This window comes from Ambystoma mexicanum, chromosome 11, assembly GCF_040938575.1.
Source record: "Ambystoma mexicanum isolate Mex_15411 chromosome 11, UKY_AmexF1_1, whole genome shotgun sequence".
NCBI classification, from domain to species: Eukaryota; Metazoa; Chordata; class Amphibia; order Caudata; family Ambystomatidae; genus Ambystoma; species Ambystoma mexicanum.
The window spans coordinates 484,256,594-484,282,154 of record NC_090934.1 but is presented as its reverse complement, the minus strand read 5'-3'; the positions used below and the strand labels follow the sequence as shown (position 1 = coordinate 484,282,154).

Sequence of the window (25,561 nt, the reverse complement as noted above, 5' to 3'; positions counted from 1 at the left end):
AGTCAGGCAAGCCCTACTAATTGGGGTTAGGCAAAGGACTTACACCTGCAGACTGTTGAAAGGCTACAGGTCAGAAGACAGACAGGAGAGACAGAGACAGAGGTCAGAAGAAAAGAGTGCAACTGGGAAGGCACACCCAGTTTGCTGGTGTCCAGCTGGGAGAGGGAACCTAGCTTGCAGGAGACGATGACCTGTGTGGAGAATGGAGCCCACTCGTTGAAAAGGACACCAAGCACTGCAGGAAAGCAAGAGAGACGCTGCAGCCTGACTGGGCTGTGAGAGGTTTGTGAGCCCTGCAGAATCCGTTGCCACGTGTCTCCTGCTGGAACTGCTGCACGTAGCAGGAAGGTTCGGAAGAGGCAAGCTTGGCTGGCCGAAGTTCCCAACAAGGCAAAAGGGAGCCAGTGGATGCAGAGGAGAGAACCGAAGGCACCCGGAGGAGTGACGGTGAGGGAAAGTCATGCCGGGACACTTGAGGGGCTTGGGTTCAGGCATACGGAGATGCAGTTCAGATGAAAGCTAATGTTGTTTGGGTCAGGAGACCAAAGGAGAGTTTTATGAAACCAGAGCAAGCTGCCAGATATTGCCTGAATACCGAACTGAAGAAAAGTTATGTGAACCACATGAAATTATTGTACAAATTCAATTAAAGGGAAATGCAATTTTGAGAAGGGTGAAAGCCAGTCCAAGGTGTCGATGGACAATATTAAAGTATGAATCAAAGGAAAGCCAGTAACGTGGGCTTTGCAAGCAAGTGAAAAGCAAAGGATAAGTGCTGTTGTAAAGTGTGAAGTGAATGGTGTGAGTCATGTTGTGGCAGACTCAAGAAAACTGCCAAAGAGGAAAAGAGCTGCAAGTGGACAATTGATGTAGGTTCAAAGAGGGAGCCTGTGTTTGCAAGGAAGTCCAATGAGAACAAGTGACTAGTGCCAAGGGTTTATGGGTTGCGTGACATGATGTGGACCGTGTGGTCTGACTACTGCGCCTAGACCGAGTACTCGCAGTGAACCAAGGAAAGTTAAGAAACTGAAGATATTTTGTTTGTCAAATATGAAAGCAGTTTAAGAAAGGAGAAAGTTAAGTGAACCATTGACAAGCCTGAGTGGTTGAAAAATCGGTTTGGAATCCTTACTGAAAGCCAAGAGAACTTAATATAATTTGAAAGCTGAAAGAGTTGAACTTGGGGAAGGTCCCACAAATACCCTTTTTTGAAACGGTTTTATACTTGGGGAAAGGAACCCCAAAGTATTTTGTGTTAACTTACTTTGGGGAAAGGGCTGTAATACAAGCAAAGGAGCTGGAAGAGGCTCTGAACTTTGTGTTAAACCCCATTTCTTTGGTTGCTGACTACACATTATGTATCTTTAGTGAGGGCAAGCATAGGTTTTGGACACACAGACTTTTAAGTTGAACTCAAGGACACAGACTATCCTTAGTTTCTTAAAGGATAGTTCCGGGACTTTTTTTTTATTGTCCCTACGGTTCGGCCATGTGTTTTTAAGCATAAATCGGTAGATCGTAGAAAACTTTCCTATGGACCTTACCCGACTTTTCGTCCATTAACACACTCGAAATCAGCCGCCATTTTCTGATAATCCTATCATTTCCCCCCATCGCCCTGGCTCACCTGCTTTTGCGGCACTAAATCAAATCCCCTGCCCCTGAAACAGACTTTATCAAAACATTCATATTCCCCGCCTCTATCCGTGACGTGACTGTGCTGCGTAGGCAAACGCGCCCAGGCGTCTTCTACGCGACTACACACAGAACCCGGAAACCAACACAGATCAGCTCACAACACAGCGCGCCACAATTGGGAATATGAAACTGTACTTTTAAATCAAACCGCAAGATTGTAAATTTGGTAAAGTACATTTATTTGACATCAAATGTTTAGAGAATATTCAGCGATTTGCATTTTTATTTGCTCACGTTCCAAAAAGTTCGTTTTGAGGCACGCAATGTTCCTTTGCTGTACACAGGGTCTTAGATCATCTCACAATACAGCGCCACAATTCGGAATATGAAACTGTGATTTAAAAGCAAACGGCAAGATTGTCCATTTGGCAAAGTACATTTATTGGACATCAAATGTTTAGAGAATATTCTGCGATTTGCATTTTTCTTTGCTCTCGATCCAAAAAAGTTTGTCTCGAGGCAAGCGATGTTCGTGTGCAGTACACAGGGTGTTGGTTTACGATAAAATAAGCTCTTCAGTCGCACTGATAATCACATGGCTGTTCCAACAACGAGGCACTAGGCCACCACAACGGTCTGTATGTTGCATCTAGCCGTTAGTACCGCGTAAGGGCATACTTGTACTTGGCGATCGTCCCATAAAATGGTCCGGGTGCTAACGTTGTTCACGCGGAGAAGCAACTGGCGGTTATAAAAGCCATCCGCCGGTGTCTGGTACTCGTGACACATACAATAATGAAGGATGTACCTGTTTTAAAAACATAAATTAGTCTCACCATCAGATCTTTATTAAAATTATTCATTTTATATATTAGGTCGGGAAATTATTTCATAGCTAGGACAGTGCAACTGGGTATTATACATCAAGGGGGGGCTGTAGGATACTGAGACAGTCCCCCAGTGCAGGGGTTGACAGGGAGGCAGTGCAGGTGGAGAGTGGAATGGCCCAGGACCGAGGTCGCAGACAGTGGACCAGTTGTAGCAGGGGAGAGGGAGAGAGAAAGCAGAAGCAAAGAGGAAGGTTTTGAGGTGCTTCCGTAAAAGGAGATGGTTCTCCTCAAGATAGTGCGCGGTACAAAACAATATGCCACATAGAACGAACAAGTACAACTTAACCCGTCTTTAAAGCTACTGTATAGTAATTAAATTGCGGTATAAACTCATCTAAAGAGTTACTTACATTATATTTGCATTTTCCATTGTGTCTGTGCGTAGGGCAGCCCCGAAATACCACTCCTTCTATGCCGACGTTATTTCTTCTAATGAACGAACATTAAATGGCTTTCGTTTCTGAAATTATATTCATTATCGTTTCTTACGTTATTGCCCCACACCCCCAAAAAGAAGTCTTTCGGGATGGTCCCGGCCTGTCAAGGTCAAATAACAATAGAACCTTATACTGAGTCGTGGGCCATTCCGGCACCCGAGAAAATAATCAAAGCAGCTGACCTTCACTTTGAACGAGCACACATTCCTAGTTAGCTACATTCAGTCCAAGGCCATCTCACAGGACTCACAGAGCAATCACTTTTATTTACACAATACATAGCTACACATATTCAATGGGCCTGCAACATAAGGAGACTCGAGAGAACAGACAATCAAATTACAATCATTTAAACCGTGATGTGTATTTCTCAATGAGCTCTTCTTTAGGTGGACATGGAACAGAGGCAATGTTGGGTGGCAATGCAGTTAATGCAGTTGTCCCCTGCACAGGTTCGTTCACAACTCCATGTATGTGCCTATCTAGGACATTAACAATAAGTCTCTCTATAAAGTCATATTGCATATCCTCAAACACTGGTTTGATAACCCATTGTTTACTTCTTTTTGTGAAGGCCTTATTGTAGCGAAACGTCCCTAAAGTTCCGGTCGTCCTACTTTGTTGACGGCCAACATTATGGTTATGTGCCAAGACCGCTAGAAGAGTCCGATTTATCATGCCCTCCATGCCAAAATGCAATCGTTTTGGCCTGTACTTTAGGCACATATTGTGGAACACCTCCAAATCTCCTGTGTAGCAGAATTCTGAGAGTCCCCTCAAATCTCTTGTTATAGTTTTATCAAATACAATCTTTCAATGGCTTTGTGAGTGGGTGATGAAGGAATCAACCACTTCTTCTTCCGTGCCTCCTCTGTGGACAAATGGCCATGTTCACAATTGTGGAAATGTTGGTTTGTGGTCCAGCGGTGAACGTTGCTACAGTGTAACATTACTGACCGCCATTTTTCCAGTAGAATTTCCAACGACCCTCCACATGTTTTTGAGCTCCACCAAAGATGGTTGCTGATTGACTTGGACCACTGTGAAATACCTTGCATATCTTTTTTTTTACCTGCAGCCGACATTTTTTTATTGATTGTTTTTGCAAGATGCCAAACGTCAAATTGGTGATTTATATTTTTGTACTCTTCTCTCATTGTCTTGGCAATTGAAACGTGTCTGTCCGTGGCTATCAGGTCGATCACCATTCCCCGCGATTGTAGTTCTTGCAATGATGCTACAAAGCCAACTTTCTCCATGGCCACTGAGGATGTACTTTGTGACACCTGCACGACCACCGAACTCACAATTTTCTTACTTTCCATGTCCTGAAAGTGGTAGGTGCAGTACTTGGCTTAAAATCCTGGGCTGTCGCACTGTCCATCACCGGCTAGCCTGAACCGTTTGCCCGCGAATGTACTATCAATAGACATTTTTTCCATTCTCCAAGCTTCGCTAATGGCTGGAAATAGATAATCGGTTTGGTATTTGTAGAACTGAGTTTTCGCAATGAAATGGATTCCCACAAACTGAAAGAAAGACTCTAACTTTTTAAAACTTGAACCACTAAAAAGTGCAGCCGCTGCACAAAGTAGATTGCCTGCTGGCAGTTGCCCCAGCATGGGTTGTGCAGACCATGAGAAAGGATGATATTTTGTACAGGTGGCATGTATTTTAAGGTTAGTGCCTTGAATTGCACGAGTCACATTAATCAATGGCTCCCCACATACTTCCCCACCAACCGAATGCCCACATTTCATCCGAATAATAATATCAATCAAACAACTATCGAATACAATGAATTTGGCCTCTTTCCTTATACTGTCACTCTGCATCCCAGCTGGTTCGGCCTGTAACGTTGAGGACATGTCACTCACATGAAAGGTAGAATCTCTGATATCGTCTTCCGCTATGTTCAGTGATATTGATGGTGTTTCATTGTCGTCCACTTCATTCTCTTCCATTGCAACATCTTTTCCTTCTCCGGCGATGGGTGAATAAAACAATTTCTTCAACTTTCTCGCGGTCTTAGTTTTTGCGGGTGTGGATTCTGTGAATTGATCTCCGACTGCATCCGAACTACCAGGAGGACATTCACTATCAATGGCTGGATGTGGTATAGCTCCGTTGTCAATCACTTCATATTCTTCCCATTGGCACGATGCATCTCCAGTCTCAAGTCCCTGCCAAAAGGTTTGACAAGCAACATCTCTCGTTCGCTTCACTGTCTGTGTAGATCTAGTTCGTACACCCACTCGCAACTAGAGGACAGATTGGAAAAGGGATGTTCAGTTTAAACACAACTTACAGTATTGAACTATTAACAGTGAAAAACAAACTAATATAGTGACCAGGACACTAACCTTCTTTTGCTTTCTTTTCTTTGAAACTTTCTTGCCTCGAACTTCAACATCGGGACGCTGTTGCTCCGACTCGTGTGTGCATGTCGCCACTTCCTCTTGCGCTGCAACGACTATATTTTCATGATAAGCACATCCATCACGCACTGACGCTCCATCGACTCCCTGAAACATAGAACTTTCATTAGTATGTATAATAATATTGAAAACACAAAATGTACTTGGGGACCAATACCCACGTACATCTCAATAGCAAAACACGAATGAACACTTTGTGTAGAACATTCAAACGACAATTATTCACACATTGTTGATCTAGTTAGATGGAACTGTCAAGATCCATACCTCGGGCTCCTCATAGACTTCCATTGATATTATTGAAGATGATGCTTCAGTAACTCCCTGAAACACAGTAATTGCATTAGTATGGTTTTCTATTTTGTTAAAAAGAACATACACTTTGTGCAGGCGTCAACGGCTCATCTAAATAGACCTGCACAAATGATCAGTTGTCTAAAATAAATAATGGATATCTAAATATGATTCGATTTGCTCGATCGTTGGAAGTGTCACCACCCAGATATCTGCATCAACTACTAGGGGTGATGTTCTTGTAGAAGAAGCTCCGTCATCTCCCTGAAACATAGTACTTAATAAAGAAGGAAGTATAGCGGATGTAATCACGTCATATGATTTCGCTTGATCGAACTGTCAGTATCCATACCTCGAAATGCATAAGAACATCAAGGGACGATGTAACTGCGGTGCACACTTCTGCAAGCTGTTGCGCCGACCCGTAACTGCATGCTCCCCCTTCTTCTTGGACTAATGCGCCATCGACTCCCTGAAACATAGGACTTTCATTAGTAATGAACACAATATTGAAAAAAGAAGACACATAGGAGGGCGACGACAGAAGGACATATCAATGGCTAAAAACGAAAGAAACATTGTGTGTAACAATCACGCTACAAGAATGCAAGATCTGATGATCTCCATCGATGGAACTGTCCGGAAACGTACCTCGAGCATCTGAGTGACATAAACGGTTGTCGTCAATACGTTGGACTCCTCAGCATCTCCCTGAAAGACAGTACTTGCATTATTTTGGATAACAATAATTATAACTGAAAACAAAGACTAGAGGACGAGTACAAGGGTGTACCATTAGGTAAAATAATCACACGATAAATTAAAACTATTGATTTACATGCCTAAAACAAGTCAGTGGCAGAATAGCTAAGTAAGATTACCCGATAGGCGCTTGAAGTGGCTGATGACTGCAATAACGACACGGATGGAGAATCTTCCGCCTTCATATTGAGTGGATACATAAATGGGGAAATTATTGTTAGCTAATGCTACACACTACCGCAAGGCCTAGAGATAAATACGTAAAGTTGACTCACCAGTGGAGGGATGTGGACGAATAGAGTGGGAATAGCGGTTGAGAGCAATTTTCGCCTCGCTCGCGGTGTGTTCTTCTTTATTAGCAATGATGTGGAGTACATGTCTGAGCTAAAGTGCCTGCTGCAGATGCGGTATCGATCACCCCTCTTGTCCGCAAAGACTTCTAGGACTCTACTTTCAAGCTCAGACGGTGGATATCCGCAATATCGGACCCATTCTCTTATCTGATCTATTGTCTTAGGGAAAACATGCATTACAGTACCTTCAGATTTATTATGGGTCTTCGAAGGGCAACCGCCAATGGAACAGGCAGGCATTGTGGAAAGTTCTGAAAAGTAAAGATCAACAATTCTCTATGAATACCAATGTGTTAAAAAATTAAATGACACATAAAAGGTTCAATGCAAGGTTCGTTTTGGTTCTTGGAACTATACACGTTATTCACATACGGATAAGTATTTGAATAACTTTAAAAAAATAGAAAGATAATTTGACTAAACTCAGAACATGTGACTAGTTCCTTGCATGTACTGTCTTGAACGAAAAGAAATTGGACGCAAAATGATTATGGTACATGGCCTTACCTTGACGAACAAACAGTTAGATGCAGGGATCAGAGTAGTTTCTTGTCGTAGAACAGGGAGCAGTTCACAGGTTGCAAACTGACGAGTTTCCTCGAAGTGGTCACGGAAGTTCACAGAGACGAAGAGCAGATAACCAGCACCTTCGCGGGTTGACTAGCAAAGCGCAAAGAAGTTCTCATTAGAATATGAAGTGGGTTATAAAGAATTCGAAACAGGGGTGTGTTTGTGAATGAATGACGTGTATATGTCGTGGCATTATGCGGTTTGCAGGGGGCCGTCCAGCGTGAGGGGGGATGCTTGGCAGGAGACACGCGGTCTGGAGGTAGACATGGGAACAACAACCCATGCTCTATAGACCACTTTGAAGTGTACATGGTCTTTGGCACCTCTTGGCCTTTATCGCTCCCTGACAGCTCCACTTGCCAGCACAAGTACCCCGGTGCGAACTGCCTTTGATAGGGCGGGGGGGGGTGGATTGGGGCGGTGGTCGTGCAGACAAGACACAGGAAGACTCGTGAATGGAGACACACTTATGTGGATTGCAGGGGGCCGTCCAGCGTGAGGGGGGATGCTTGGCAGGAGACACGGGGTCTGGAGGTAGACATGGGAACAACAACCCATGCTCTATAGACCACTTTGAAGTGTACATGGTCTTTGGCACCTCTTGGCCTTTATCACTCCCCGACAGCTCCATTTGCCAGCACAAGTACCCCGGTGCGAACTGCCTTTGATAGGGCGGGGGGGGGGGGGTGGATTGGGGCGGTGGTCGTGCAGACAAGACTCGTTTGCCGCAGGGCTTCACCAAGGAGAGGCCATCTAACTGCATGTAAGAGGCAGGCTGCAGGATCTAGTACATGGAAGGCAGGGGTGTGAGTTTATAAATACCTCACCCTCCCAGGAGAATATATGGGTGCAGTTCACCCTGGAGACCCTGGATGCCTAGGCAGTTAGTCAGCAGCAGGCTGGCCTGTGGTGGCAAGGCGGCACGGGCCAGAGGGGGTCATCTCTGTACCCAGTGCCCAAAAGGATGATTTATTGTGATCAACCATATGGATTATTTACCTATAACCATGTTTTGTATCAATAAAATCCAACGGACTTCCTTTTATTGCCAACGCTTGAACAAAGTGGTGTGGTAAGTATTTTTGGGGGAGGAGGCAAGGCCGGGAGGCTTGATGCCAACCCGCAAAATAACATATGCATGTCTGCTGCATATGGGTTCAACGGTTATGTGGATTGAAGGTGGGCGGCCAGCGTGAGGGAGGATGCTGGCCGGAGACATGTGGTGTGACAAGACAAGGCACAGGAAGACTATTCAATGGAGACATACTAGATTCATTTAAAAAATCAAAACAACCATTGTTAAAATATATGTTGGGTTTTATTTTAGATCTTAATTTCAATTGAACATAAATAAACATTACACATTGTAAAGTTCCGGTTGCAGCACATCCAGGGAAAATCCGCGGTATTGTCCACTGTCGCTGGGGAAATGTTGTCTAATGGCAAGTACCGCACAGGCAGGTATTACTCTCCGAACGCGGTGACCGAGCCTCCCGTGAAGCCACCAAGTGAAGCAACGATAGGCCACCAGCCTGTACCACCTGTGAAAATGAAAGATGCAAACTGTATTAAAATGACAAAACTTTCTTATCACTGTCGATTCAGGTAAAAAATGTCATTCTGCTTTGAAAAAAATTCTATCTAGAAAATGCACAATATGGAACCAATTTACATGCATTCGAATGATATGTAGATGTAATTTTATATGTGGGAGACGACCATGAAATAGTAGTGGCATCACTGACATCACAACCAGAGTATACTTACTCGTTACTCGGATTACGCGGACGAACAGTGCCGCGATGTTCGTGCATAAGCACCATCATCATCCTCAACACGGTCCGTGAGAGGCAGGCTTCCCTGAACTCTGGCAGCTCGGTGATGCATTGCGGACTTGGCTCGCCTTCCGAAATGTAGGCCAAGCACCCGGAATTTTCACGGCAGCAGCAGTTCTCCTCCTCAGTTGGCATTAGCTCGCACCGATTGCACGTGCACCAGGTGGAGACGCCGTCCATGCGACATGGTCCAGGCTCTTCATCCGTTGACTGGTCCTCCCAACTGCCGTCCGAATCCCCATCGTTTTCGCATGCTTGCCTTTCCAGTAGTTCTTGCTCGGTGTACTCGGGCTCGTACATATACGGCATTATTGTAGCCATTGTGTGGTAAAGAAAGTAAAATAATTTACAGAGATGGTACAGGTGTTCACAAGGCCTAGAAGCAGCGAAGGTAGCTGACCAGAGCACAGAAACGAGTCACAGAATACTCAAAGTAACACAGAGAGAGTAATGGAATCGAAAATCTGCTGCTGTGTGTTGTGAAACGGTGTGTTTATACTTATAGAGGAAAGAGGCGTCCTGCCATTTCCATGGCGACACTTCATTAGCTGAGGCGCAGCGATTGTTGACACGAAACGTGCTTTGGCGTTGGGAAATGGGCGGTACGCGTCTGCTGATGTCAGGCTCAGGGGCGGGGGATTTGATTTAGTGCCGCAAAAGCAGGTGAGCCAGGGTGATGGGGGGAAATGATAGGATTATCAGAAAATGGCGGCTGATTTCGAGTGCGTTAATGGACGAAAAGTCGGGTAAGGTCCATAGGAAAGTTTTCTACGATCTACCGATTTATGCTTAAAAACACATGGCCGAACCGTAGGGACAATAAAAAAAAAGTCCCGGAACCATCCTTTAAGTTGGGGAAATCCCACCTTAGCATAGGGCAAGTTAGGCTTTACTCCATCCTGACTAAATAAACTCTTGATTTTAAGAAAAGTGAATTTGTTGTCTGTTTCTTAATACAGGCCCCACAGACGATATCCTGCTTCCGGAGCCCCTGTGGCTCTTGCGGCCTGCGCCTCCATGGACCTTCAATGTATGTTTGACACGATACAGCAGGGCTTCGCATCAGTGAATGTGAAGTTGGATGACATTACTGCTATTGTGATCCATGCGAGCCCAGCTGGAGAGAGAGAGAGAGAGAGAGAGAGAGAGAGAGACACAGCGTATTACAGAGGCTGGTGGCCCATAAGCATCACAGAGGACAATGTCACAGAGTTGCAGGCAGCAGTAACTGCGCTGACCCGGGCTATGAGGCAGGTCAAGGCTAAATGGGAAGATCTAGAATCCAGGTCTCGCTAGAACAATGTTTGTTTTATAGGAGTGCCTGTTGCGCTCTGTGGCAATATGGAATCAGCGGTAGAAGATCTGCTTCGAGAGCTGCTAGGTGACCCGGGGTGTTCTCCCCACATGCACCAATAGGGAACTGGCTGTAAAGCTCAGGCCTGGGGATTATTCCCGCCCGATCATTGTGCACATAATGAATTACCGAGATAGAGACTTAATATGGCGGCCGGCCAGGGATAAGAAAGAGATTAGAGTGGGCTCCAGCATTGTACATCTATATCCAGACTTTATGGTGGCAGTACAGCGGGAGCAGCTCCCTTTCCCAGGTGTGAAGAAACTGCTGAGGGAAGGAACCATATGCTCTTCCCGGTCCGTCTCAAGAGCCAACACAATAACCGATCCTATTTCTTCACGGTGCCGGAGAAGGCGGTGTCGTTTGAGACGCAGATCCCTTTCGCTGCTCCGACTGGATGGTCACCTAGGTCATGAAGGTGGATGCCTGCTGCGATCTGCTGGTTTGCTGCACACAAGCTGATGGTATTAAATCTTACAGTGGGCTAGATTGGACGCATGTGTGTCCTGGTGTCCGTGGTTTGAGACACTTCCTCTGCAGCCCACTCTGCGTGGAACAGTTGTCCCCCATGCAAGTGCAATTGGTTTGTTTGGGGTGGGAGGGTTTCACATAGCCAAAGTGATTATACATGGAATTCTGTGAAAGCAGTAGGTTGTACTGGTCAATATTTACAGACCCAACTTGGATGACCCTGACTTTTATGAGGGAGTCTTTCAACTGTGTGAAAAGTACACTATGGCCTCAATCTGCGAGGGTGACCTAAACAGAATATTGATCATGGAGCAAGATTGCACCGCCGACACCCCTAGGGCACTTACCAGTGCAGCTCGGGTCATTCTTGCTAATATGGCCAATGCGGAATTGCTGGACGCTTGACACTGATTGCACTCTATGCGCAGAGAATCTAGTTGTCTGTACATGATATGCATTCTCATATTGATCTGTGGTTGATATCCAGCTCCCTGCTCAATGGGGTTGAGGTATGATCACTGTCTGATCACACTCATATTCTATTATCTTTGCAGCTATCCAGAGAAGGTGCAGACATACTCTGGCACTTCAAGCCTGCATCGTCCCGGGACCCTGTTTTTTCTGTTATATTATGTGACCATATCGCAACATACTTTGATACAAATGTGGGGTCAGTTTCTGTGGCTGCGACTTTGTGGCACGCTTCTAACCTGTATATCCAGGTGATAACAATGTTTACTGAATTTGTGGACCTCAAAGGTATCCGGAGTGAGTTGCAGACTAGTGAATCTGCTTTGTCCTCCTTGCAACAGCAGTGCGCATAGAACACATGTCCTGCTCAGCGACACGCTATCAAAACTGAGCGGGATGCATTTCGGGAAGCAGCTAATAGGGAGTTGCAATTTGTGGACAGATCAATGGCAGCTACGTGCTATGGGGAGGCAGTCTGGCCTTACTGGCTCAGGTTGCTAGAACTGAGACGGGACCCACGCACATTCCATGTGTCAAGAGGCGGGACGGGTCTGTCGCGCATACTGATGAGGACATCAGTGAGGTTGTCTACCAGTTTTACTCCACCCTCTACCAACCGAAAGGCACCGCCACCATTGAGCAGTATCAGGGGGGGATCCCAACAAATGTATTATTCAGAAGGGCCATTGAAGCGCTGGACATCCCCATTACAATTGAGGAGATAAAAGCAGCCATTGTGGATCTCCCTAATGGGAAACGCCGGGGTCGGATGGGAACTGCAATGAATTTTATAAAGAATTCCGGGACGAGCTAGCCATGAACATGGTTCAGGTTTGGAAAGTGACACACCTCAGAGGGATCCAGCCTGATATGCTACATGATGCAATTATCCTCCATCTTAAGTCGGATAAGGGGAGCGGATGAGTGCGGGTTGTATAGGCCGTTGTCACTCATAAACAAAGATTCAAAGAGCTATGTTAAGTTTCTAGTGACTCTGCTGCCCTTAATGACCCATATGGTACACCCAGATCAATCCGGTATTTATTCCAGGGCGATCCACAGTGTCTTGAAAAAGGCGTTTCTATAATGTGCTGGCACGGGTCCCACCTGACGCTGAAGTAGTGGCGGTCTCATTGAATATGCAGAACGTCTTCGATGCGGTCTTGTGCCCTTTGTTATTTCAAGTGCTTTCTAATTATGGGTTTGGTCCCAATTTCACCTCCTGCGTTAGATTACTTTACTCACAAGCGTTTGCCCGTGTGAATATGAACTGAACTGGTGCCCCCTTTCATCCCAGTTGTTCGCTTTGATATTTGAACCTCTGGCAGACCTCATTCGCAATAGGTTTAGTGGGGCAGGAACCTTTAGGTGGGAAAAACAAAATTATATCCTTATATGCGGATGATATCCTCTTGTATGTTAGGGACCCCCGAGGTCCACCTGGTGGGGGCAGTGTTTGATTTTAGTAGATACTCTGGCCTCCACCTCAACAATAAGTCAGATATTTGCATTATGAGATGGCACGTGGAGGCTGGCAGGCACATGGGCGGCATAGCACTGTTATTTTGGGATCCGAGTGGCGAGGTTGGCCACCCTGACATTCAATTTGAATTATGTGACCTACCGGACTGCCCTGAATGCCAAAATAATTGCGTTGGGGGCAGATACTGTTATCATTGGCTGGCAGGCTGTTGGTAATCAAGATGACTGTGCTGCCCAAACTTCTTTATATGTTCTATAGCCTTCCACATGGGCGTAATTTTAGGGGGGGGGACAAGGGTGTTTGTCCCCCCCAACTTTCACGGCACACCATTTTGTCCTCATTCATTTGGCTGGGGCACCTATTCTTCGGTTATCATGTCCCCCCAACATTTTCAACAAAGTTACTCCTCTGGCCTTGCATTAGGGCCGGATGCATTTATTATTCTGAACTTACTGGTTTGTGCTCTTCCTTTTTCTAATCGGGTTGGCATGTCCCGATGAGGTGGGGGTGCCTGGCCTGTCAATATGACGTTTGCGCACATGCACTATGCTACCCACTGGGCAGTTGAACAATCTGAGTTCCCTCACATTAGGCTGGAGCACTTGCAGGCAGCCTTCTCCCCCTCGGGTGCTGTTGCTTTTAGGCAGCATGCACAGGCACACACATCCCTTGGACCCGGTAGGGGTGACCTACGATGCCTGGGACAGATTGAATAGGCATCTGGGGACCATTTATTTATTTATCAATTTATATTGCGCACACAAGGGCTTAAGGGCGCATACATAAAACAAGTGACATAACAAAAAAAACGTAATTCATCAGCAGAAAGGGTGAAGTAGCCGACCATTAATCATCAATGTTTAACAAAAGAGAAGTGTCTTTAATTTCTTAAAATCTACTGTCGAGACAATGTTTCTTAAAGCAGGAGCTAAAGCATTCCATGCAAGGGGGCCGCTATGGAAAATGCTCCGTTGCATGCTTTGCTGGTTTTACAGTGCAACGTCCTCAGCAGGTTTGTACTGGCTGATCTTAGAGTACGAGTACTGGGTTTCTTAACAATGTCTTCCATTAAATAGGATGGCATTTGCCCACTAATACATTTGTGTGTGGTGTGCAGGAGCCTGAAACGGACCCTTGCATGTACAGGTATCCAGTGCATGCTCTTTCCTGCCCCCAACACATGATCATGGCTCTGTACGACAAGCACCTCCCGCTCCGGTGTAAGGCCGCGGTAGCCCGCACTACAGATAGAGCAGTGGAGAGTGTTTAGAGTGGGGCTGGCATACTTACTATAGGTGATCTGTATGTGGCACAGAATTTTATTACATGGGAGGAAGTCAAGGTGCACATTGGAGATACCCCATCACAACTGCTGCACTGTTTACGCCTTAAAGCGGCAGTCTCTGCAAGCTGCCCGGTACCTGGTGTGCTTGCCTGCTTGGCTTATATTCTCACCCACACATTGGGTAGAAAAACCAGATCTACACTTTACAGACTGGCACCGTCACAAGATGGTAGATGGGGACCTAATAGCAAGGGGACATGGGATGGCGACTTGGCTTGTGTGTTAATGGATTTGCAGTGAAATCAAGTGTGCTCTGTGATAGAGGGTATCCATAAAATCAAAATATTGTCTTATACAGTACAAAGTACTCAATAGGCTGTATTGTACCCCAGCCAGGCTGGCTAGGTTTTACCCTGGTGAAGCTAAGGAGTGCCATAGGTGCCATGAGTGGTATGCTAATCTGATGCATATGTTATGGGAATGTCCCAGGTTGTTGGATTATTGGGCGGAGGTTTGCAAGACGTCAGAGGAAATACTTTGACAGTTACAACTCACGGCAAAGGAATGTTTGCTGGGCTTTACCGGGAAACTGCCCATTGTACAAAAACTGTTCCTCAATTTAGGGCTGCTGTTCGCAAAAAGGGCAATCTTGATGAGATGGACTTGGAGGGCCCCACCTGTGCTCACACACTAGCTGAGTGACGGTATATGGGCCAACAATAATGAGGAATTGTATGTTACAATAGTGCCCAGCTGCTGTTGCCCCAAGGATATTTGGCAAGACTTTTGCCTGTATCTAGCAAGATCTGCTGAGCATTGACTATGCAGTGGTGCGTCCTTTTTTCACACACCTTTCAGTGGTTTCGATTGGTCACAAGTCTATTATTGTGTGATGTACTGGTGTTGTCATGTGTTCCAGATGGTTCATTTACCAAGTGCTTGTTAAATAAAATTTAAACAAAAAAGAAAAGTTCTTTAGTGGTCCTCTCCGAGTCCCACCAGCTTAGAGGAATCCTGGGAAAGGGGGAAGTCTTGGCCAGAACTCCACTGATTGCGATCAGTATTGTAGGACTTTGTTCTAGTTGAAGCCTATTGATAGTGGGGTATAGTATGTACATTCATCCCCTGTACTGATGTCAGAAATCACCACTGAAGCTTCTGAATCTGCTGGCCCCACTTACTTAATCTGCTGGTTCCATTGGAGGTGGTCTAGGTATTGTTGGTGCAGAGGTCACTTTCGGCATCCAGATTGGGTCTGGCTAGTTGGTGTTTGTTTTGGCTAAACGGTTCCTGTGACTGGACAGCCCAGGCACAATGTGAAGACCACCACGATGCGGACAACCTCAGGAGACCTATAGGACATGATGAAGGTGGGAGGCAACCATGACCACTGCACTCAGGTGGCAGCATAAGACCCTTGAGACATAGAAGCAGATCCTGCGAGGCACCTCTTCATGCTAGAGAAGCAAAACTGCACGTCCTCTTGTCTCACATGGCGACTCATACAGCAAAGTAGCCCAAGGTGGAGCAGGTTTGTTGGGAAATTTGGCGACACATCATATGGCTTCCTGGAGGCAGGATCCTCAAGCAGTGGTCAGGAGAGGTTGTTGTTTTTGGTCCTGAGTTTGAAGCACAGATGGTGGAGATCAGTCAAAAAAGCAGGGATTCACCGGAACTTGGCTGGATGCAGTGCTGATTGGCTCCAACGATGATCCATGGGTATTCAACAAGATGCTTCACTTTGAAATGGTCTTGGCTCCAACAACGATCTGAAGAATGGTTGAAGGAGTCCCCCTCTTATCCTAAATTCGATGTGGAGTTGCCGTTGATCCCACCAATGGCAAGGATCTGCACCATTAAGACTGGCAGGGGCTGTCCAATCATGGACAACCTCTGGCCACCACATCTGCCCAGAAACAGACACACTTTGGCCTGGATGTGGACCGAGAAAAGACAGTTACGGCCACTACATCCAGCCCCAAAACTATTGCTGCTTTGCCTGGGAAATGGCTTAGCATATATGGGAACCTGGCCCTGAGAGGGTAGGAAAAAGGCCAAAAGACAAGATCGCCAAAGCGAACTCTTGTGGCACAGCTAAGTAAGGTAAGTAAAGCAAAACGGCATTTCACACCTTCAAAGGTCAGGATAGGTTTAAAACGAAAGCAACATATTGGGGTTGTGGGGAGTCCATAGATGTCCATGTAGTATATGCAGCAAAAAGAAAATATTCCCAAACCTATACAAGGGATTATTTCTATTTTTTATTATTCCTTCCCGCATCATTCTGTGAAAACGTTCATATCAAAATGAGAGCGCGATGAACAAATGTTTATTTTTAAAATTTATTATAAAACACTAAATTGAAAAAGATACCAAGGCTGTTTTACACAATGTGGTATTGTGAAGAGCCCAGCCCCTGACCTGCTTCTTACAAAGCTGCTCATTGGTACGAATATTGTTGGGGAACTTCTCATTGGGTAAAACAGCAGAGGAGTGATTTTAGTGATTTTTCAGTTTCATCCCATGATATTTCCTTTTGCTATGCCAGCAAGATATTCTCTGTTCTGTAACAATGGTTTCAGAAAATCCTTGGCACAAGCACCACAAACATTTGCCAAAACCAACAAACAAGTAGGTTAAAATTGAAAAAAACTAAAATGAAAAGCAGCAAAACCAGAAAATTAGTTAGGGTTCCAGTATTGGTACTACAACCTTTGAGCATCAGAAATATGCAATTGCCTGTGAGTATTTTAAGAGGAAATTATACCATGTTTGTTTTGCTTTTCAGTTTTTGTTCACAATCATGCTTGAGACTAAACTGTGTTTTGTCCCAGAAAATCCCTCACACATGTTTTGCTTCTTTGTTTCTTTCCAGTTTGATGAAGACATGTCTGTCGCCAAAATGACATCTGAGAATTTGAAAATTTCCTCGAATCAGAGCAACTTGCCTCTACAATCTCCGCCCATTGCCCGCTCTGTCTTCAGGGTGTGGGGCCAGGAATCTAGCACTTTCAAGGTAAGCTCTCACCCGTCACCATTGTAGGAAGCTTGTTTAGATTGTTTAAGCCAGAAGACCAGGTTAGTTTTGTGTCTTTCAAAGTAAGCCATTGGCCACCATTTTAAAGGGTCCGCATTTACATACTACTTTAGGAAACATAGGAAATACAAACCAAACTTTGAGGACAGAAAAGAACAGCCAAAGAGTCTATTGCCTGTCCATCTCTAGAAGGCCATACCCCTTGTGATATCAAACTATTTTTTCCTCTGGATTTGGCCACAAACATGTGGCAGCTCTGTTACTTTGCATTGGTGCGACCTGTTCAGTACTCTGTTTTCACACATGCATTCTCACTCCCCACAAATGCCTTTCAAATTTACTGGTCCCCTAAGTGCTTCCCTCCCCACCCTAGTCCTGGCTGATTTATTATATGTACTGTTAACAATAGTTTTGATGGCATTTTGTAAATGTCGCTGTGCCTCCATGCTCTTCCGTATACTGAATCTGTCTGTCTCCAAAACATCTAGCTATTTTCTTCTAGCATATGCATTTGCACAGAATAATTTTAGTCATGTTGTGCTTTTTGCCATCCATTGATTACCGATTGCTCAGTGCATGACCGTGCACTAATTAGGTTTCCAGCTGGGAGCCCTGCTCCCGTTTTTACATGTTGTATACCTGATGCCTTTGTTTTCACTTGGATGACCTTTTCATGCTGGGGAGTATCCGTGGCGCATGCCCACTTCTCTGCACTGTTTATACTTTACATAGAGGAGAGTTAAGCTTGTTCTTTTCAAAAGCCAGAAAGTAGATCTTTCAACAGAACATGATAAATCTGCTAATGAATGACCCCTTAGACCTTTGGTGTTTGCTGACTCTGAGACCTTGTTTCTAGTTAGCATTGGGTATTGGTTTTTGAAATGTTACGATTCTAAGGTTTTGTGTTTTATTTCCCTTCGAGAAGATGCCTCATTATTGGAACAGTCATATGTAGCAGGATGATTAGTAACCATGCTTTTCAGTGTAGTCCTCCAACATATTTTCCCAGCCCTGTACCCTCCGCAAACGTCTAATCTCTCTTGCAACCCGAAGCAAATGCAATGCATCTACTTTCTACAACAATCTGTGTTCATTCTGCCCCTGTGCTCAAGGCATAGGATGAGTTAGACAACAAATAGGCAACTGGGTTACACTCAAGTCCAATTAACTCGAACGATGTTAAACATGGTGGAGCAGGTTATTGAAAGTTTCACTATATATTGTGGGATATATTGACCCACTCGACGGCATTGCCCCACATCACTAAGCTGCATTTGTGCAATAAACAGCAACCTGGCTGCGCTGGCTCCTGTGCGCACCAGGACCTCAAAACTGCATTTTGGCAGCAACAAAAAGATGGCTGCACCATCCTGCCTAGCACTCTTCAGGCAAGATGGAACAAGGGGACACACTGAAAAAGTATGCCATTGTCTTCTGAAACATATAAATGGAATCAAGTGAAAAGGCAGCACTGCTTTGCGGAAAACCCAAAATTCCCCTTCAAAAGGAAACATTTTCACCCTTTAAAAATGCTGCTTTGACGCTAATCCCATCTGTTCATTCTAAAACCACTGTGATTAAAAAGGCCCTGTCATGCCGAGGATACTTCACTGTGCTTCACCCAAAACCAGGAACCTTACTTTTACTCACATGGGAAACAGTCATTTTCTCTGCAAAGGTATTCAAAACTAGGCTGTTCATAGAGAGACTCTAACTAGCTGAGGCATGTCTGCTTCAATGTATCAGTGTTTCAGACCAGCTCCAGCATTTCAAGAGAATAACAGACAGTGTGTGAATCTGCTGGAGATGAAAAGTTGAATTTAAGAAGGAAAGGTCGGCTGCACCACGTGTAAATAAATGAACTGGGCTTTTGCAAAATTAAAGAAAAACAAATGCCTGTGTTTTGGAACAGTACACTGGTGAATGAAAGCCTGCCAGTCTTTAGCAATATGAAGGGGTTTGTTGCTGGGGAGACTGTATAACATGGATTCAATGCAACTGGCTTGCTTTAATTCTGGATCGAAGATCAGAAATTAAAGATTAAAACTATGGTGGCTGGAGCTGCAACTTGAAAAACAGGTATTCTGCTTGGAGGGGTGGCACCAAAAGGAGGTCTCTCTCTCAGCAGATACTGACAACCCCCTGATAATTACGGGGTTGAACAGACTTTTGTCTCTGCTGGGACCCAAACAATGAAGCTCCCAGGGAAGGAAGCCGGGGGTGTGAAGAGGGCAATATAACTCCAGTCAAGGGAGGAAGCCCCCAACCTGCTCTAAAGGAAATTACAGCTGGCAGCAGTGGAAGGACAGAAGAAAAATGGATTCAGGAACAAATAGATTACCATTTGTTCCTTAAAACTATTTCAGGAATAAACTTTAAAGACTTCTATCTTTTGCCGCAAGACGTTGAAAAATTGTTAAAATGTCAGTTTAAGTGATTTTCCCTGCTTGCTTTTAAGACTTGGTAGAACTCATTGCCACATGGGGAACAGAAGTTACAAAATATGACAGATTACAAGCAAACCATCCATGTTGCAAATGTGAAATGTTGTACATACATCCCTGGGGATAATTCGCATCTGTGTACAAAGTTATGGAATTTTAGGCCAAATCTTTCATGTTTAAAATTACCAAAATGTATCTGAAGGGCAAAACAAGGTCGCACAGACTGGAGGATTGGACTGATATGTGCTGCACGTAATATGTAACCTGTGTGTATAATTTACCAAGAGATTGCAAATGTGTAAATGTATGTTTTTTGCAGAATCAGTTTGTCAGTAAAGTGAATGTGGGAGTTTGAGGACATTGTAAAACTCATCTCATAAACCTGACATCATTCCTTGGAAATCCAACCAGTTGAGAGCAAGGCGGAGACTAGCACCACTGCCCAATCCAAGTGGTTTCGGGGCATGCTTAGTTAACCCTGCCCAGCCTATACTTTAATGATGTCACTAGGCATTATATATAAGGGTCCCTGACAAGACTCTAGAGACAGACTCTTCCTGATTTCCTGCGCTGCGTTCCTGTACCCGTCATCTTCCAGATCCAAACTCTAACTACAAGGCCAAAACATTGCTGATCCTGCTCTAGGGTCAATTACAAAACCCAAGCATTGCTGGTCCCATTCCCAGTAAGACCTCAAATCTGAAAACCACTAAAATTCCCAAATAACCAAAGGGAAAAGCTGTGGTGTTTTTGGGAAGCATCTTGATCCCACTAACTGCCTGCTTGTTGCAATCCTGCTATCCAGCTAACCTATAGTATCCAGTGACCAGAATTGCCAGTGCAGAGGTGCTACCCGGTAACCAGAAATGCCCAGCTGATCCTGTCCTGCTGCTTTTGTCAAGCTGTTCTTTGTTAGACCAGATCCGTGTGGTGACCAGAACGCTGGCTGTCCAAAATCCAAAAACTAAAAAGTGGACTGTGAGTATCAACCCCACCCCACCTAGACCCATAGCCTATCTTGTCTTTGTACTCATCGCACTCTCTGTCATCCTATCCTTACCCTGATAACTTGTAAAACTGTCACAATCATTCTTACCACCCTGCCATTGATTTCTAGTGGTAGCGCCATCGCTTTAGTAATTTTGTCTCGTGAAAGCCTAAACTATTAATCCTATTTCGAGTGATCGGGCTGATTCCGCCAAGGCAGGAGCTGGGATTGAACTCGCAAATCCACCCTGAAGCTTACTGTGTCCCGCTTTGGTGGCCTAGCCTGAATACTCTAGTGTAGAGTAAAACTGTTCTTGTCAAAACTGATTTCCTTTCCATTTTCACCGCTCCATTTTTCTCAAAACGCACCTTTCTAGATCTTGCATAACTCATTCAGTTACCAGCTAGAGACTTAATTTCACTCCCATATTGTACCTGTGATCTATAGCTATCCCCCAACATAATAACCACACTCTAAATGTATTTCACCCGTTTTCATTTAAAACCATTTGGGTAAATTCAGGCAGAAATTGTAAAGTTGCAAAGTTTCCAACGTGACATTTGCTGCAATCTGTTTTAAATCTTCCACTCACTTTTCGAACTGTATGCTCTTGCTAATCCAATTCTTGTGATTGTTAGTACCTTTACATTGTTGCTTTAGTGAAGAACTGTATTTGTTTCAAGGTTTTTGCACACATTCATTATTTTATTCATCCATTTCCGAGTGTCATTTTTAGCATTACCAGGGTTTAAAATCTGTTTTTCTCTCTTGTTTGGGGAGGGCTCACCTGATGTTCCCGGGTGCGTCTAAGTCTGAGATCTGGAACCTTGGATGTTGTGATAACGGTCTCTAATGGGTGAATCTCCCACCTTCCTCTGACCGATTCCCTTCCTACTGGGTTCTTTTCTCACCTTAGTTCTTTGTAGGGTGAGCTATCCATCTTGCGTTTCTTGTGCTGGGGTGCTTGACGTTTGTTGGCGAGCTGCCCGAGTTGCTTCACTGGTGTAGTACCCCTTCCTTGGGCCCAGGCCTGCTGTGACCCCGAATCTGCTGATAGGCAGGTAGGTTTGTTAATTGTAAGTCTTTGTTCTGTTTATGGTGGGAATTTGTTAATGTCTTTATCTCCTTCTTTTCAGGTGCGACTGTCTTGATGCTGGCATGCCGGATGGAGAGGCACGTTTTCTAGGTAAGAGAAAGCGTGAAGTGCAGCGCCTTTATTGTCTTTTAAAGCTAACCTGTGTTTTCTTCTTTCTCCTCACTGGCCGCTGTGGTGCTGCGAGTGGATGAGAGCGCGATGAAAAACAGGCCCCCGGAATCCGTTACGGTAAGTACAGCGCTGTGCGGTTGTTTAATATTTTCCTTTGCAGATGTTGCTGTGGTGCTCTGGGTGGAAGCGTGGCGTAGCGGGATGTAATTCAGTTAAGACTGATGGAATTCGATGTTTTGGAAGCACGCATTCTAATATTGTTTTTCCCTTTCTCGTTATTGAAGGTCGCAATGTTCGAACAGCAGCTCTGGTAGCTGTTCGCCAGAAGTCCATAAGCGAGTACTCACAGGTGAGTGATGTTTCTTCTTCTCTCGGTTTCCACAGATTGCAGCCCAGTTGAGATGCTGAGTGCTGGATGGTGTTTTCTCAGGTAAGACAGAATAATCTTGTTCTTGCAGGATTACAGGAAGATGCTGAAGACCAGGAGCTGGACACGGTGAGCGGCACGCTACGGGTTGCAGAATAACACGAAGCGTGTTCTGCAGTCAGGGTGTGGTTTAATAAGCCCAGGTAAAGTTGTACCAGTGAAAGTAGTTCCAGGCCTGCCACACCCAAAACACTAGACCGCATGGCTTGGTTCTTAGAACTAGACTTTGTGGGTGCTGTCATGTTGGATTTAAAGGACCATGTACATAAATGGGACCTAGTTTGAACATCCCTTCCTTCCTACATATGAGCATGGTGTCAAAGGCGCCAGGACTGGCTCCAGGAGCCCTTTTGCAGTGGTTTTAAGGCCCTCAGGGTTCTGGTGGGAGCCTGCTTGTGGCACAACTTGTGCCCCCTCACAGTGGTCATGACAGGAAGGTCAGATTTTGGTTCTGTTTCCTGTTTGTCATTCCTGATTACGTGCTGCTTCTGTTTATCCATTTAGAATTGATTATTTGTGGGTTGAGGGAACATTGCAGGGGGAAATTCTGATGCAAGTGCTATCTTACCTAAAATCAAAAAGTGCTTCTATTCCCTGGTGTTTTGTAGATGTTTCAATAGAAGGTTAAACTAAGTCCATTGCTTACATTCCTATTCTTATCACACCATTGGTGATTGCTGCCCCATATTAAAAAGTGTATGAGTTCTTTTAATTTTCAAATAAATATTGTATTTTACCAACCAGCCTGGTTCATGGTCCATTGTGACGCGGGGTATTTGAAAAGGATGTGTGATATGAGTGGTGTAACATCTCAATATTGAATCTAACATAAAAACATAAGCATTTCAATCGTGCGCTGCATACTAGGCCGAGACTAAGGTGTGCGTCACCTGATAGAAATCCTTAACATGTCACAATATACAATAATGGAATGTTTGTAAATGCGTTTTTTTTAGGGCCAGCCTGGTTTGTTGTGTGAACCTGTGAGCTGATTGGAAGACTTTCCTGGGTCAGCCTCTCTGTATATGCATTGTGAGTTGAAGACCCTGTATATTCCTGAGATATTTTTTACCTTTAACTCAGGGAAGACTGCTGCTGAGGTCCCTGCTGGGGCAAAACTGGCTGGACCCTTCCGCCTTGATTCTACTCCCGGCTCATTCCCTGCTGGTCAAATCCCATATTGGGATCTTACTATGCTTCCTGCAGTCTTAGCTAGCTAGACTGGCTGTTCATGGAACTGAGTGAAAAAAATCTTTCACTGTTCTGAAATTGAAAAAGGTTGATTTAGAAAAACCATTCAGAGACGGTTGATGGAGCCCTTTCTAAAGTGACCGCCCACGCCCCTGGAAGCTCACAAGTGCGTGCAGGGGCTGACGGGAGCATCTGTGCCGGAAGAGTGAAGTTCGGGACTGTTACACATAAGTGTGTGTGTTAGGGGGGCAGAGGGGGAGATGTGTATGTGTTTGTGTGGGACGCAGTGTGTTTGTTGCGTGGAAGGGAGGGGTCAGGTGATCAAGTGTCTGTGATTCTGTGTGTGCGCCTTTCTCTGCCTGTGAGGGGAGGCGGGTTTAGGGTGTAATGTTTATTTAAGGGTGGCCTGGTTTCCTGTGGGTTTCAAGGGACAGGACCTCCATTCCCACTCTCCCTAAAAGTGATTTGTTTTTGCATGCATCCTTCAATATTCAAAAATATCATATGGAACCCCGCTCATTCATGGCACATCTTCTTGGTCTGCAGTGCTGCTTCCCTGGCATATACTCCTGGTCTAAGTGCCATAAAGTGAGTCTTCCTGTCTGGAAGTCAAGTGGCTTGCTGCTGTCCAAGCACAACTGTCTTCTTGGGAAGTTCTCAGTCACCTCCTGCCATTTCCCCTCACTGTGGGACCATTTATTGTTGGCTGGCTGTTCTGGAACCTTGGTCGGGTTCTATTGAGTTCTCCTGTTGACATCTTCGTAGATGCTGAGTCTTTTGCCTCGCTGGTTGTCCTTTCGGGTGTCATTTCTGTGTTTCCTTTTGGTCGTGTGGATCCTTGCTGGGTTGTGGGTGTTGCCCTTCTACTTCGAGGCCCCAACCCTGGCTGGCCAGATTTAAACTTAACACCCCAACTCCCTATTCTCCTGCCATTCCCCAGACGAAATTGCCACATCCAACACCCTAAGTACGTGTCCCTGGGAACTGCTTTACTCTTTTATCCTGTTTTAAGGGTTCTCAGGGTCTTGGCGTAGTCCAACCCGCCACCAATTATCTCCCCCATTGTTTAGTTAAAATTTTTGTAGTGGACTATGTGCTCCCTATAAAATCTGCTCCCGCTGGCCTGCCGGTTCTCGAACCGTGGCCTTGACTTCTTCTTGGGGGTTATCCTATGGTGTCTCCTCCAGCTGGTTGGCCTTTCTGCATCAAATGTTGGGTAAAAGGAGAACATACCTCAATTTTTCCTATGTTTGATGGATCTATGGGATTTGAGAACTTTTGGTCAATCTTAAAACTCCTAAGTGACATTTTAAGATATTTACCTGAATTGAGACAGTTTTCCGCAAGTCCTTCTTGGGCCCCTTAAGCTTGTAAAATGGACTGGTATTTTAGAAAGGACCAATGACTTGCATGTTTTAATAAAGATCACTTCAGTTCACTCTGTTCCTAGAAAGTGATAGTGTTACAGCACCCACCAGCAGTTGTTTTAACTTGTTTCTTAAAGTGAATTGCGACCTATTGAGGCTGTACTGTCAAGTTTCCTGTATTAAGTTGTGCTGTGTTCAATTATGCTTTGGGGCTAGCACAAAGCATAGTTAAGAAAAAGACAAGTCTATGGTGGGTCTTAATAACCTTTGAATGCTTGCTTTAAGAAAAAGTCCACAGTAATATTTTGAGGCAGCTGCAACATTTCAGATTTCTACATTAATGGCTTCATAGTTCAAAATACAATCGAGGTAAACATTTTTTAAACAGCTTTTAACATTGGGCATTCCCCCCATAACATTTTGGCCCATGTATCTCACAATTGTCCACTTAGATGTTCCCTTTTTTTGGAGGCGCCTTGATTTCAACTTCAATTGGTGCACTGAAATGTATTTTTGAAATCGGCTGCCAATCAACGACTTTGTATCTTTATATGATGTATGCACAATGACCAAGTTCAAAATGCATGCTAGCTTCTATGCTCAGCAAATATGCCACACA

At 44.8% G+C, this 25,561-nt stretch overlaps 1 protein-coding gene across 5 annotated transcripts in view; it reads left to right on the top strand.

The window, feature by feature from the left end:
• The window catches only part of TTC17 (tetratricopeptide repeat domain 17), a 2,246,693-nt gene that overhangs the window by 1,140,403 nt on the left and 1,080,729 nt on the right, over window positions 1-25,561 (top strand). For all 5 annotated transcript variants that reach the window (XM_069623328.1, XM_069623332.1, XM_069623330.1 and 2 more), the window contains one exon: window positions 17,157-17,297. In XM_069623328.1, the coding sequence (XP_069479429.1) occupies window positions 17,157-17,297 (141 nt within the window). The remainder of the gene's footprint in view (window positions 1-17,156; window positions 17,298-25,561) is intronic.